General features: G+C 37.6%; 1 protein-coding gene across 2 annotated transcripts in view; it reads left to right on the forward strand.

Annotated features, from left to right (window-relative positions):
• The window catches only part of YTHDF3 (YTH N6-methyladenosine RNA binding protein 3), a 41908-nt gene extending 31120 nt beyond the window's left edge, over positions 1 to 10788 (forward strand). For both annotated transcript variants that reach the window (XR_005594152.1, XM_039524965.1), the window contains one exon: positions 7088 to 10788. Coding sequence is in view for 1 of the 2 variants with exons in the window: in XM_039524965.1 (XP_039380899.1) it covers positions 7088 to 7111 (24 nt within the window). In the remaining variant the exon portion in view is untranslated. The remainder of the gene's footprint in view (positions 1 to 7087) is intronic.
• Positions 10789 to 13040: the final 2252 nt, after the last annotated feature.

Below are 13040 nucleotides of genomic sequence, written 5' to 3' on the forward strand. Positions count from 1 at the left end.
GATTCTGATGGACCCAGCCTGTCCTTTGCTTCCCTAGCTTGTGAAGCAGTACACTGGCCACCTTGACAGCATCAAGGAAAGATTCAGCTACTGGTTCAGCAGGTGCAGAATAACAATTGAATGTGCTTTTGGTAGATTGAAGGGATGCTGGCAGTGTTTACTCACAGCATTGGGATATTTTTTTCACTGAGATGTAATGTTGTAGCTGCCTGTTTGTGTCGTGTAATATCTGTGGGGCAAAGAGGGAGAAGTTGATGCTAGAATGGAGGGAAGTGGAGCATCTGTGTGCTGATTTTGAATAGCCAGATGCAAGGGTCATTCCAAGAGCTCAGGATGGAGCTATGCAGTTGAGGGAGCCTTTGAAAGAGCACTTTAATGGTCAGTCACAGTAGTGTTCTGTGCTGGACTGTTATCTGGACCTGGAGCATTGGATGTTGCTATGAATTACTCTGTGCTGGCTGCACAATTATAAATATGACTGGATGTTTTCCTAAATCTGAGATATGTGGCACTTGCAATACATGTATAAGTAACGTGCTTTGAATACCACTGTGCAGTCTGCAATGTGTTGTGAACTCATAAAGATAAATTTATTCTCCAAAATTTGAGGGGCAGAAACAGTGCAGACAGCATGCAAAAACCAAGCAACGCAATACAAACTTTTAACAGAAATTAATCGAATGGGACTTGAAAATTGGAAAAGCAGCAGACTTTTTTGTCCATTTCAGTGTACACATTTAGTTTGCTATGGCTACACATACACCAACCATAGTTCTCACAAGTCAGTGTATGTGAAGCAGTGGTTTTCCCCTAGTATGGAGTGCTAAGAGTAAAGATGCAGCCTATGATTGTGGTATGTTGGGGAATGTAGGGGTCTGCTACCATGCAGACTCCTACCTCTGAGGACTGCAAAGTGTAGGTAGTGGGTGACATTTGGGCTTGTAGGTCAAGTAGGACCTGCAGCATTTGGATTTTCTGCCTGAGAAAGCTCATTCTGTCTTGGTGCATCTCCCTCTCCTTTTCCTGCTGGTACTTCTGAACCTTTCTCCTGTCCACTCTTTTCTTCTCCATGCTGTCTGCATTAGACGAGAGGGCCGATGTAACAACACTGGCTTGCAGAATTTTGCTGAACATAGAATTGTAGGACTGGAAGAGACCTGGAGATGTCTTCTAGTCCAGTCCACTGCATTCAGGGCAGAACTAAGTATTATCTAGACATGCATCTGACAAAGTGGATATTCACCCACAAAAGTTCATGCTCCAAAACGTCTTAGTCTATAAGGTGCCACAAGACTCTTTGCTGCTTTTACAGATCCAGACTAACACGGCTACCCCTCTGATATGGATCTAGACCAGGGGTTCTAAAACTGGGGGTTGGGACCCTTCAAAGGGTCACAAGCTGTTAACCTCCACCCCAAGCACCACTTTGCCTCCAGCATTTATAATGGTTTTAAATATATAAAAAAGTATTTTTAATTTATAAGTGGGTAACGAGTTCAACAAGTTGGCTGTGCATTAAGTAAAGAAGAACTTCCTTATGTTTGTTTTAAACTTGCTGTCTATTAATTTCATTGTGTGTCCTCTATTTCTTGTGTTATGTGAAGGAGTAAATAACACTTTCTCTACACTATTCATGATTTTATAGACCTCTATCATATCTTCCCTTAGGTATCTCTTTTCGAAGATGAACTGTCCCAGTGTTTTTTAATCTCTCCGCATATGGAAGCTGTTCCATACCCCTAATCATTTTGTTACCCTTCTCTGCACCTTTTCCAATTCTAATATCTCTTATAAGATGAGGCAAGAAGAACTGCATGCAGTATTCAAGGGGTGGGCATACCATGGATTTATATAGTGTCGTTATCATAATTTGTTTTGTCTATCCCTTTCCTAATGGTTCCTAACATTCTGTTAGCTTATTTGACTGTTGCTGTACATTGAGCAGACGTTTTCAGAGAACTATCCATGATAACTTCAAGATCTTAAAGTGGGTGATACAAAATTGGGGTCTAAATTAGTTGTGTATGGCTGGGATTGTTTTCCGCTTAAATTATTTACACTTAGCAACATTGAATTTTATCTGCCATTTTGTTGCTCAAGTTGCCCAGTTTCATGAAATTGCAAAGAGTTACAAAAGGAATCAGGTTTAGACTTAACTACTTTGAGTAACTTTGCATTGTCTGCAAATTTTGCCACTTCACTCTCCACTCCTTTCTTCAGATCATTTATCAATGTGTTGAACAGCACAGGTTCTAATACAGATCCAAGGGGAATCCACTGTTTGCCTTTCCATTGTGAAAACTCTCCATTTATTCACATGCTTTGTTTCCTATCTTTTAACTAGTTACTGAGTAAGGAGAGGACCTTACCTCTTATCCCATGACTTTTTGCTTTGCTCAAGAGCCTTTGGTGAAGGCCCTTGTTAAAGGCTTTTTGAAAGTTCACGTACAGTATAGATTGGATCATCCGTATCAACATTAAAAAAATTAAGCATGAGATTAAAAAAATTACAATTATCACAGTTTTAATTGCACTGTTAAACAATAATAGAATACTATTTATTCAAATATTTTTGGATGTTTCCCCACATTTTCAAATACATTGATTTCAGTTACAACACAGAATACAAAATGTACAGGGCCCACTTTATATTTTTTGGGTATGGCTACACTTGCAGCTGTACAGCGCTCCCACGGCAGCGCTTTGAAGTGCGAGTGTGGTCGCGGCGCCAGCGCTGGGAGAGAGCTCTCCTAGCGCTGCAGGTACTCCACCTCCCTGTGGGGGTTAGCTTGCAGTGCTGGGAGCTGCACTCCCAGCGCTGGGGCACTGTTTACACTGGCGCTTTACAGTGCTGTAACTTGCTGCGCCTAGGGGGGGTGTTTTTTCACACCCCTGAGTGAGAAAGTTGCAGCGCTGTAAAGCGCCAGTGTAGCCAAGGCCTTTGTTTACAAATATATTCACTGGAAAAAAGAAATAGTATTTTTCAATTCATATTATGCTAGTACAGTAGTTGCAATCTCTTATCATGAAAGTGTAACTTACAAATGTAGATTTTTTTTATGAATAACTGCACTCAAAAACAAAACAATATAAAACTTTAGAGCCTATAGGTTCACTCAGTCCTACTTCTTCATTTGCATTTACTGGAGATAATGCTACCCCCTTCTTATTTACCAAAGTACCCTGTGAATGCCTGTTCTCACTTTCAGGTGACACTGTAAATGATATCTGTTATGTTTTGCATTTTGTTCATTAGTCAGGTCAGTTTCACTTCCTTGTTCTCTCATACTGAGGCCAGGCGTACACTACAAACTTTTGATTGCATGACTATGTTGCCTATGGGTGTGATAAGGGGTGATTTATGTCTGAAATAGCTGTCAGCAAAAGCCCCTGGTATAGATGCTGTTGCACCACTTTGTAGGTTTAGTATACTAATAGAGCTATACTAGCAAAGCCTTTTTTATGTGTTGTGACTGCTTGCATTTCCAACCCACTGTGCGGTAAACATTCATATTAAAAAATTAAATGCATAGAACCCCGCACCGATACAAAATTTATATCTGATCCATGATCCACAAACATTGTCCGTGGATACCAGCAGATTTGCAGGGCTCTATAAATACAGTCTCACAATTTCCATTAATAGATTTTACAAATCGCCAATCCTCTTGAACTTTTACAGCTCCTTTTTGGCCTGAACTAATAAAATGTTCTGTTTACATTGCTGTTGCTTTTTGTCAGACTGGGGCCTTAAATTTTTCATCAAAAATTACCCTTTGACTTTTTCCTCCCCCTTCCATTTAAAAAGTGCATTAAAAGTTACATTGTCCATTTCTTTCATTGATTATTTTGATCTCAGAATAGGAAACAGTTTCAAGTTAAACCAGTTACTCATTTTCATGGCTTTGGGTTTTGGAAAATGGGGCGGGGGGAACTAAAATAACTTCTTGGTACGTCATTGAATTCATAATTCAGAGGATAATTTCCTGCAGAGCATTTTTCATCTGGTGATCCTTCAGTTGGTACCTGAATTTAGAAAGAACTGAAATTGCATGAAATATAAGGCAATATGGAAGAGCTGAACGTAAGTTGCTATATTATCAGTTCCACATGTTTGTATATTCTGGATTGATGCATGCATTTCCAAAGCCTGGGTGTTTTCCAGGTTCATCCCCTTAATTTTATTTTGTTAGTATGTGTAGCAAAATCTGCTCACCATGTGGTCTATAGCTAGCAGTTATCATTAACCAGCTGTTGCATTCTCATGTAGCTTTAATTCAAATGCTAATTACTCTCCATGTACTGTGGATAAACTCCACCCAAAGCCCAGTAACATCATGGCTTGCAATAAATTCTAAAGTGAAACAGACTGCATTGTTGTCCCATGGCAAAGAACTTGAGTTGATTGAAGGAGCTTTCTATCCTGGAGTGCCAAGGAGAGATTTGGGAAAGATTCTGATAGTCAGAATTTGAGAAGTAAAGAAAAGAATGTAGATGAATGGGAACTGAGGGAGAGTTCAGACTGTACACTGGAATATATTCTCAAGTGAAGATGCTCTCTTCTAATCAGGGAAAGCGTGGGATAAAGGTGTTCTATTGTTTGGTCTGTCTTCACTGTTTGAGAGCCAAAACACTGTCCTGGGAGCTGGATATTCATTTTCATTCCCCCTCCTGCCTGGTCATCAAGATGGGAGAAGGGAATCGATATTAAATGGAATTTTACTTTAAGTAGTTTTTTGGGGGGGAAAAAACAATATAGTGTACAAATGTATTTCTGTTCTTTCATCTTGTTGTACTAAAGACCATTTCAAATGCATTTGAGACACATTCTTCTATGCACTTTATAATGAGATTTCAAAATGTAAAATCTACGAGGCAGCAAAAATGTAAAGTTTGTTTCTCCCTGTGTGCACGTGTGCGCGTACATTCAGGAATTGAAAATATGCAGGTAGTATGGGCTTGGAGAAGGGGGTTTTTAAAGACTACATCCTTTTTTGTTTTCTGATGGAATTGAAGACTGATTTTTCTTGAGACTTAAAAATTTGGATATAAAAATTCAAATAAGCATCAGGAAGGTCTCTGTGGTTAATATGTTGGGGGTTCAGTGGGAATGGGAGACACTTCGTAGCAAATATATACTTGAGGTTACTTCCAGGAGTTAGCTCTTTCTTCACAACATTTGCAAGTATAATGTAAGTATTTCAGAAGTGCAATATTGTTTAAAAACAAACAAAAACCTTTCCTAAATCAAAATCATTTGGTCTTGTGCTTTTTTTTCACTGCTTCACGTTTCAATATTGCATCTTTCAGTGGAGGTCTGCTAATGATACAGCAATAAGCTGTGACAAAATGTGCATTAGTAGGCTATTTTTGCATGTCTTTACACAGTGAGAAATGAGGCCAAAGGTCAAGTGTCTTCAGCCACCTGAGAAATGCACCAATGACATACTAATACACACAAATGGTTCATTAATTTCCCATTATAAAAAAATCTTTCCTTTGCAGGCTTTAATGCAATGTACTCTTTTGCTATAAAAATGATGAAAAAATGGGAAACAGAGAAAATACCTTTCCTACTATTTAAAATAGGCTTGTTTAGATTGTAAGCTCTTTGGGGTAGGTTTTGTGTGTAGCATCCAGCACAGTGGGATCCTGATTAAGGACTCTTGGAACTATTATAGTACAAATAATTTGCACTGTCAAAGTAGTGTGAAGCAGGCAATTTGGAGGACAGAATCTGGCCCAATGTATGTAATGGTGGTTGTATTTTGAGTGGTGAGGGTCTAACTGCACCATTGTGAGCTGCTGCAAAGGTGTTGCATCAAGGTACCAAACCTCTTTGTACAGTCCATGGCCTCAGCTATACTCTGAACTTTTAATAAGAACAGCTTCAGTCATATATGGCTACTGTGTACCTTCTTTCTTGTAGTCTGTCTTCCTGGAAGCATTCATTCAGGATCATCTGTTTTTTTTCCTGCCTAATATGAACAGTGAGGAACACTATATATAGCTTCAGCATGTTACGTGACAATCATTCTTCAGATTTAAGAGGTTCTTTCTCATTCTAGCATTGTGCTACTTTTTTGTTGAATACCAGAAACATGTAGCAAAGTTAGTAAAAATTAGAAAATTAATCTAGTCTCCTCCTTTTAATTGTAATGAAAATTACCTGTGAGTACAGCAGAAGCCTTTTTGTATGTGGAATTTTCCAGAAGAGTATTTAAAATGTTGAAAATACTTTCACTATGCATCACTAAATTACTATACTACATAATGCACTTATAAAACATAGTTGCATATGGAAACACTAAAATGCAGAATCTCTTCTCTCCCAATCACCTTTTTGCCTGTTAATAGCAAAAACAATTTCTAAAAAAATGGGGGAGAGGTTTTGACCCAACATTCTCTACTGTTGATTCCTTCTTATCTACATTTATTGGTGCATATGGGCCTTAATTATTACAGCTGTTTTCACAGGGGGATACAATATGTGCAGCAGTAGTGGCACAGAATTCATTCAAAGCACAGTAAAGTTAAGAGACTCACATTGACTTTGAGTTTTGGATAAAAGCTCTAGTGACTCAATAACATTACAGATTCCAGAACTGTAGGGAATAAAAAACTTCAAGGAAACTTAAAACTCTACTAATTAAACATATAGTCCATTTTGCTGACAACGTAGGCAGCAAATTTAAGGTAATTTTTTTTCTTGCTTGAATGCTGAATAGCGCTTTTTTTTTTTCTTTGACTGTTCATTTCATTTAGTGGAATGTCTTTTTAATGGAAGCAAATATTTCTCCAGTATGGTGCCTAAATGTAACAGTGGGATGTGTTCCTTTCAACAGCTCATTGTCATTTAAACAGATTTGCCTTTTAATTTCCACTACTTTAAAAAAGTTATCCTGAACTAAACATTCCACTTCGCCTGAATACATACAGAACATTGATTTCATTTCCTGTAAAACATGCTGCATTCTTTAAGGAAGTTGACATGTGACATTATTACTGCTCTAATGAGGGGGGAATATCAGAATTTAATGTGAAAATGCTTGTTTTAATTTTATTTCCTCTTTTTTTTTTTTTGCAGGAGAGAAATAGAAACAAACAATAACTATATGGAGATGTCCTGCTAGAATTACAACACTAATGATGTAGACTCTGGAAATGCCTAATATGTCTAAGAAGACATTATTAAAGCTTTTTTTCTGCTTAAGGTGACATCTTTGAACACTTTAACACGAAATTGACTCTTCTTGTAATGGTTCTCATCAGTGCATCTGCCCTTATACTCTCTCACCAAACACACTTGAGAACTGTAACTTTGTCAAGCACTTTCTGTCCTGAAGCTTTTACCAGTACCTGCTGTCTTTTGTATTTATGCATCCTAGCTAAGGCACAGGAGACGGAAGGAATGCAAGGATTCATTAACTCTTTGAATTTGTTAAATACTAACAATTAACCATTAGAAGTGATTCAATGATGTGAGATTTACATTGCTTCAACTTATTTTTTCTTTGTACTTTTTTTTTAATTGTCAGTTTTTAGCTATTCAACAGATTAAAAGCAAAATCATGCCATATTTAGTCCTGGAGTAAAACTCAAGTCTAAATGTTCATGTGAAAATTATTGTAGTAAACTTTTAATATGGCAAAGCAACTTTAAGATGCAGTTTAGCCAAATGAAACGTAACATGAAATTATATTAGAATGACATTTCCCTTGTTTCAAACTGTTTGGTGTAAGAGAATATTAATATGCAGCTTGGTGGACAGCACCGGTTAATGCACACTTCTTTATTTTTTCTGTAATATGTATACTGAAAAAAGTGCATTTGTCTGAGGAACTGTTTGTTTGCTACCACTCAATGAATCTCAGTTTTGAGTAAATGTACCTCAGTCTAAATCAGACTTTTTATGACCTTTATAACTACATTTAAAACCTTTAATTCCTATTTCTGGGTGTTTGCAAGCCTGACAGATTGCTATCATGGAAGTGAAAATTTACTCCTCTAGGTGATTCACTAGCTAAATAAACATAATTCTTGTTTAGCAAGCATATACTGTTTCTCAACTTTTTTCCTTCTAATATCACAGTATTCGGACAGTCTCTCTATTCAAAATACTTTTGGAAAAAGACTGATCAGTGGATCAAGTCTGTTCACATGCATGTGTACCTGTTACTGGCTAGAGCTCTCTAACAAAGTGTTTAAGATACTGTATTAATCTGAATACTTCTGTGCTAAATTTTTAATTTATCCTTTGAAAATTATTTTTTACAATAACCTGTTTCTCAGTAACATGAATTTTACCTGATGGAAGAATTTGTATGATCAAAAATGTCAAGCGGCTATATGAACTGCTTAAAATACTGAACAGTCTGTTCAAATTCCAGAGATAGTTTCCTTTTTTTAGAACAGCAGTGTAGAAGACAGATATGTTAAAGCTTAAAATAGCAGTACTGCAGATTTGAATGCCTTTGGTGTGTCTTATTATCCAACACGGTTACATTGTGTTTGGAATCTCTCTTGCATTTACAACAGCTTCTAGTCAGCTGAGTACTGACATTTAGGGACAAGCACAGCTTTTTTAAATATAGGCTATTTTACTATTTATGCACTACTTTTTTCTCTTCCCCAACACACACAATGAATATACAGTGTTCTTTGTCCATTGATTTAAAACATTTTACAGTCCCTCAGTGAAGATTTAATTCAATGTGCTGGAACATCGGATATAAAGTGTTACAAATACAAATGTTAGCTTGTCGCAGTATTTTAAAAGTTCAAAAGATAATCGCACCCGGCAGTGTAGAGAAGGAAGCAGCTTGACTCAAATGCTGGGGGGTACAGGGAGGGGCCGGGAACAAAGGGGGTGGACAGAAAGGGGTAAGCTGTGTGTGTCGCATGGAAGCACGTACTAGGGGACTGTGGCAGAAGGATCTATAACCAATGAGCACAATTACCTTCAGGACCTAGATTTGGACTCCGAGTCCTGGACTCCCAGCATTCCTTTATTGTATAGCAAATAGCTATAAAATAGTGGCAGAATGTTTCATCTCTCTCTATTGGTCAGTCTACAGCCTACCACTCCTACCAGCTAGTCTATTAGCTTAAGTGGCAGATATTGATGCTGTGAGACTAAAGGGTGTAATCCTGCTGGAGACCCATGTGGGCATCAACATGTTTCCACACCATGGAATTTTTGTTTTTCCTTTTGCTTTTTAAAACAATGTAGGGTATTGCAGGGGGGCTACAGTGAAAGAATGTTAAGTTTGCAAGTCAAGCGTTTGAATATTAGGAAATGCTGGAATCAAGTTTGTTTGTGCACTCTTAATTCAGATTCCGTGTGTATATATACATTGTTAGTCTTTAATTATATGATCACATGGTATTTTTTCCCCACAAGAACCAGGCCTAATTCAGTGCACAGAATGAAGCAGCCTGTGTGTAGTGAAGGAGGCTATGCCTCATTTATTCCAGAAGTTAGAAGATGTGAAGAAAATGACGTGGGATTGCAGGATGAGACAGAATGATCTTCTGGCTAAGGTAGTTGCTATGGAGTTCCTGTATGATGCTAGGGAAGTCACTTAAGACAAAAACTTTTCAGAGGTGGCCTCAAACTGTGTGTTTTAACTTTCAGGGTGCCCAAACTGAGACGTGGTCTGATTTGCAGAAGTGCTGAGCATTCACACCTAAAATTGAAATCTATATACTTTAATATTTTACAGCATTTTCTATATTAAAATACTCTATAAAATCAGATCCTGAGTGGTATTGGGCACATGCAAAATTCGTGAGTACTTGACATTTTTGGCCTTTAACTTCTATTCATCATTTCATCTATACAAAGGTAGGATTTTTCATCTCCTATCTCACGGGAGTATTGTTAAAATAAGTTTTCAGATGCAGTAGTGATGAGTGCCATAGTGAAAATACCATGAAGAAAATACTAATTCTGTAGTCAGTGCGGGGTTTGGATGGTGTGCAGTAGGCAAGGCACAAGGTCGCACACAAAATGAGAATGAAATATTGAAATAGTTACCCAGTCAGTGAGCATTTATCCATTCCGTGCACAGGAGCCTGGTAGAAAGTATAGTAAGTGATCATGTAACTAAAAGCTGTCGTAATATATACATGCATACGTACAAGAGGGACACATTAAGTTTGCATGGGTAGCCATAATTCTGCCATTCTTTAGCTATTGAGTGCTGCTTGACTGTAATTTCAACATTTTTTAATGAGAAATGCATCTTGTCACTTGAATTCTCAGGCTGATGGCCTAACAAAATATGGGCACTATTTTTCTTTGAGGGACTTCTGTACTGGGACAGACTCTCACCTCATATCACTTAGGCAAATTTCAGCTCTTTAGGTTTCCGCATATCCTTTTGTAACTTACTACATTTTTGCATTTAAATGAGTTTGCTCCTTTTAGAGCTAATCTCTTCTTCCTGCTTGATCCTGTAGCACTGACATCATGCTGAATTCATGACTGCAGTTTTTCCAAAATTCATTGGAAAAAGAATCCATCTCAAAGCCCAGGTCTGTGGCACCAAACAAAAAATTGAGTTTAGGCGAGATCTTGGTCTAATGCAGATAACTGAAATAATAAAGATAAGACTTGGTGAAAATGTCTCTCATCTGTAAAGTCCCTTCGTGAGGTTACTTTTTTATAATTGGGAATTTTCATTTGAAATGTTAAAAATAAATGTACCATGTTTCTCTATGTATGGATGCTGGTTGATCTTTCCCAGCAGAAGTTTAGTTAAATAAATACTGCCTTGTAAATTCCAATGCAGTGCTAGCTGCCTTATTTTGGTCCTGTCTAGGCTAGGTTTTCAAAGTAATTAGTAGCTCTGTAGCAAGAAAGATGTTTAAATGTTTCTCCAGATGTTGTTAACAGTTTGAAAACCTAATGCAGAACTGGTGTGTGTGTGTGTGGGGGGGTGTTTTTTGTATTTTTTTGAAGCATTAACCTTTTTAAATGGATACTTGATATTGAAGAGGCATTCAGATACCTAACATTGTTCTTGGGGGAATGGCTGTTAGAAAAAATTTAGAAAAATAATATAATCAGTTCCATCATTTCAACTCATTTTGCTGCCATTTTCATTTTAAGGAAATGAGAGGCACCTGTTTTCAGTAACATCTGTGTATTCTTTTGCCATGTAAAGATCCTTCATCTATTTTTTGGGTAAAATTAAGGACAAGATTAAGGGGGAATGGTTCATTTAACTTCATTCATAGCAGAACATGGGTGTTTGAATTTTGTTTGTTCCTTCATGTGACTTAGACTGCAGTTAATTAGGTGAGAACTTCTGTTTGGCATGAAAACTCACCATTTGGTCCTTTTTAATCCTTGTGAGGATTTCAATAAAGAGAACCTGTTCACCTGGCTGACTATTTCAATTTTCTCAGATTTATAGAAATATAATGTGCTCCCTGATATCAACATTTGCCTTTAGTCTAACATTATTATCAAATTTCAAAAAAGAGGAAAATTGATTAATAAGGAATTTTAGGTAAATGTTTTTGGCTTCTTTTAAAATTCCTATATTGCTATACAGGCTATACATTTTTATACATAAACAAAAATGAGTTTTTACAGCATGAATAAGGAGGGAACTTTGTCTACAATGTCAAATCTCTATCAGATTTCAGCCCTTGAGGATAGTTTGTTTTTTGTCCAGATTATGTAAATGCTGAAACAGATTTATATTGGTGACATGCTACAATGCCTAGCATAATGGGGCCCTAATCCACTCTAACATTGGGACAGCAATACATTTTATTAATAACTCCAAGTGTTCATATTTCCAGGATTTGAATTCTCCTCCTCCCAGCCATTAATCACTACTCTAAAGTCAAACAAGAAACCATTTGGATTTCTCCTTCATCCAATTCCCCCGGTCCCGAACAGAAGCCACTCATGCCACAACCGTATCAGAAGACCCCAGGCTTTAATTCCAAGAGGATCCCCTCTTCCAGATAATATGTACAAGAGGGGGACAGCAAGAGGCTTCTCATTCTCCTCCTCATCCCACTTTCAAATAATGGGGACTCCTGAGCAGGAGGGCTCCTCTTCAATTCCCTGTCTGCTGCCTCTTTTAGGATCTGATGAGAGAAGCACAACTCTGGCTACCCTCTGCTATATTCATGATGTGTGGTAAGATTACCAGCTCCTCTTTGCATATTCCTTTTGTGGAGGAATCCTGGCAGAATCTACTTCTTTCCAGATCCATAGCAGCACAGAAGCACCTCCTTTTTTTCCCCATGACTTGTTTCCTCATAGGTGGGTAGAGAAGCATTCCTGTCATAACTTGTGTGTATGAACTCAGGCTCATGTGTAAATTACTATACAATGTCCATCTATTTCAACAGGCACTGCAATGCTTTGATATGGAAGGTGGGAAGAGATATAATTTCATTGGCATTTTTAAAAAAAGGTTTTTACTATGAGGTTTAGGGACACCGTTTTTTCCGAAACCCAAATTGGGTGTAATTCTGGTTGTCCCTTTTAATATAGGTGATGTGAGTAAGTTAATGCTAGAATTAGAGCTTTTAATGTTTACATACCCTCCTTTGTGAGTATCTGCAATTGCAGTCTTTGGCCTGGTGTACACTTAAAAATTAGCTAGACCTAGGTACATTGCTCAGGGTTGTGAAAAATTTCATGCCTTAAATGCTATAGTTAGGTCAACCAAGACCCCGTTGCAGATGCAGCTGAGTTGATGGAAGAATTCTTCCGTTGACCTAGCTATTTCCTCTTGAAGAGATGGTTTAATTACATCAACAGAAAAAACCCTTCTATTGCATTGGGAAACTTCTACACTAGGGTGCTATAGTGGCACAGCTGTAGGCGTAGACATAGCCTTAATGTTGCATTAGCAGCTTATTTTGTATCCTTTCAGCAACATAAACGAAGAGTAGGAGGAGAGAAGACCTGAGGGTACGTCTACACTACGGGACTATTCCGAATTTGCATAAACCGGTTTTGTAAAACAGATTTTATAAAATTGAGTGTGCGTGGCCACACTAAACAC

This window comes from Mauremys reevesii, linkage group 2, assembly GCF_016161935.1.
Source record: "Mauremys reevesii isolate NIE-2019 linkage group 2, ASM1616193v1, whole genome shotgun sequence".
Classification (NCBI taxonomy): domain Eukaryota; kingdom Metazoa; phylum Chordata; order Testudines; family Geoemydidae; genus Mauremys; species Mauremys reevesii.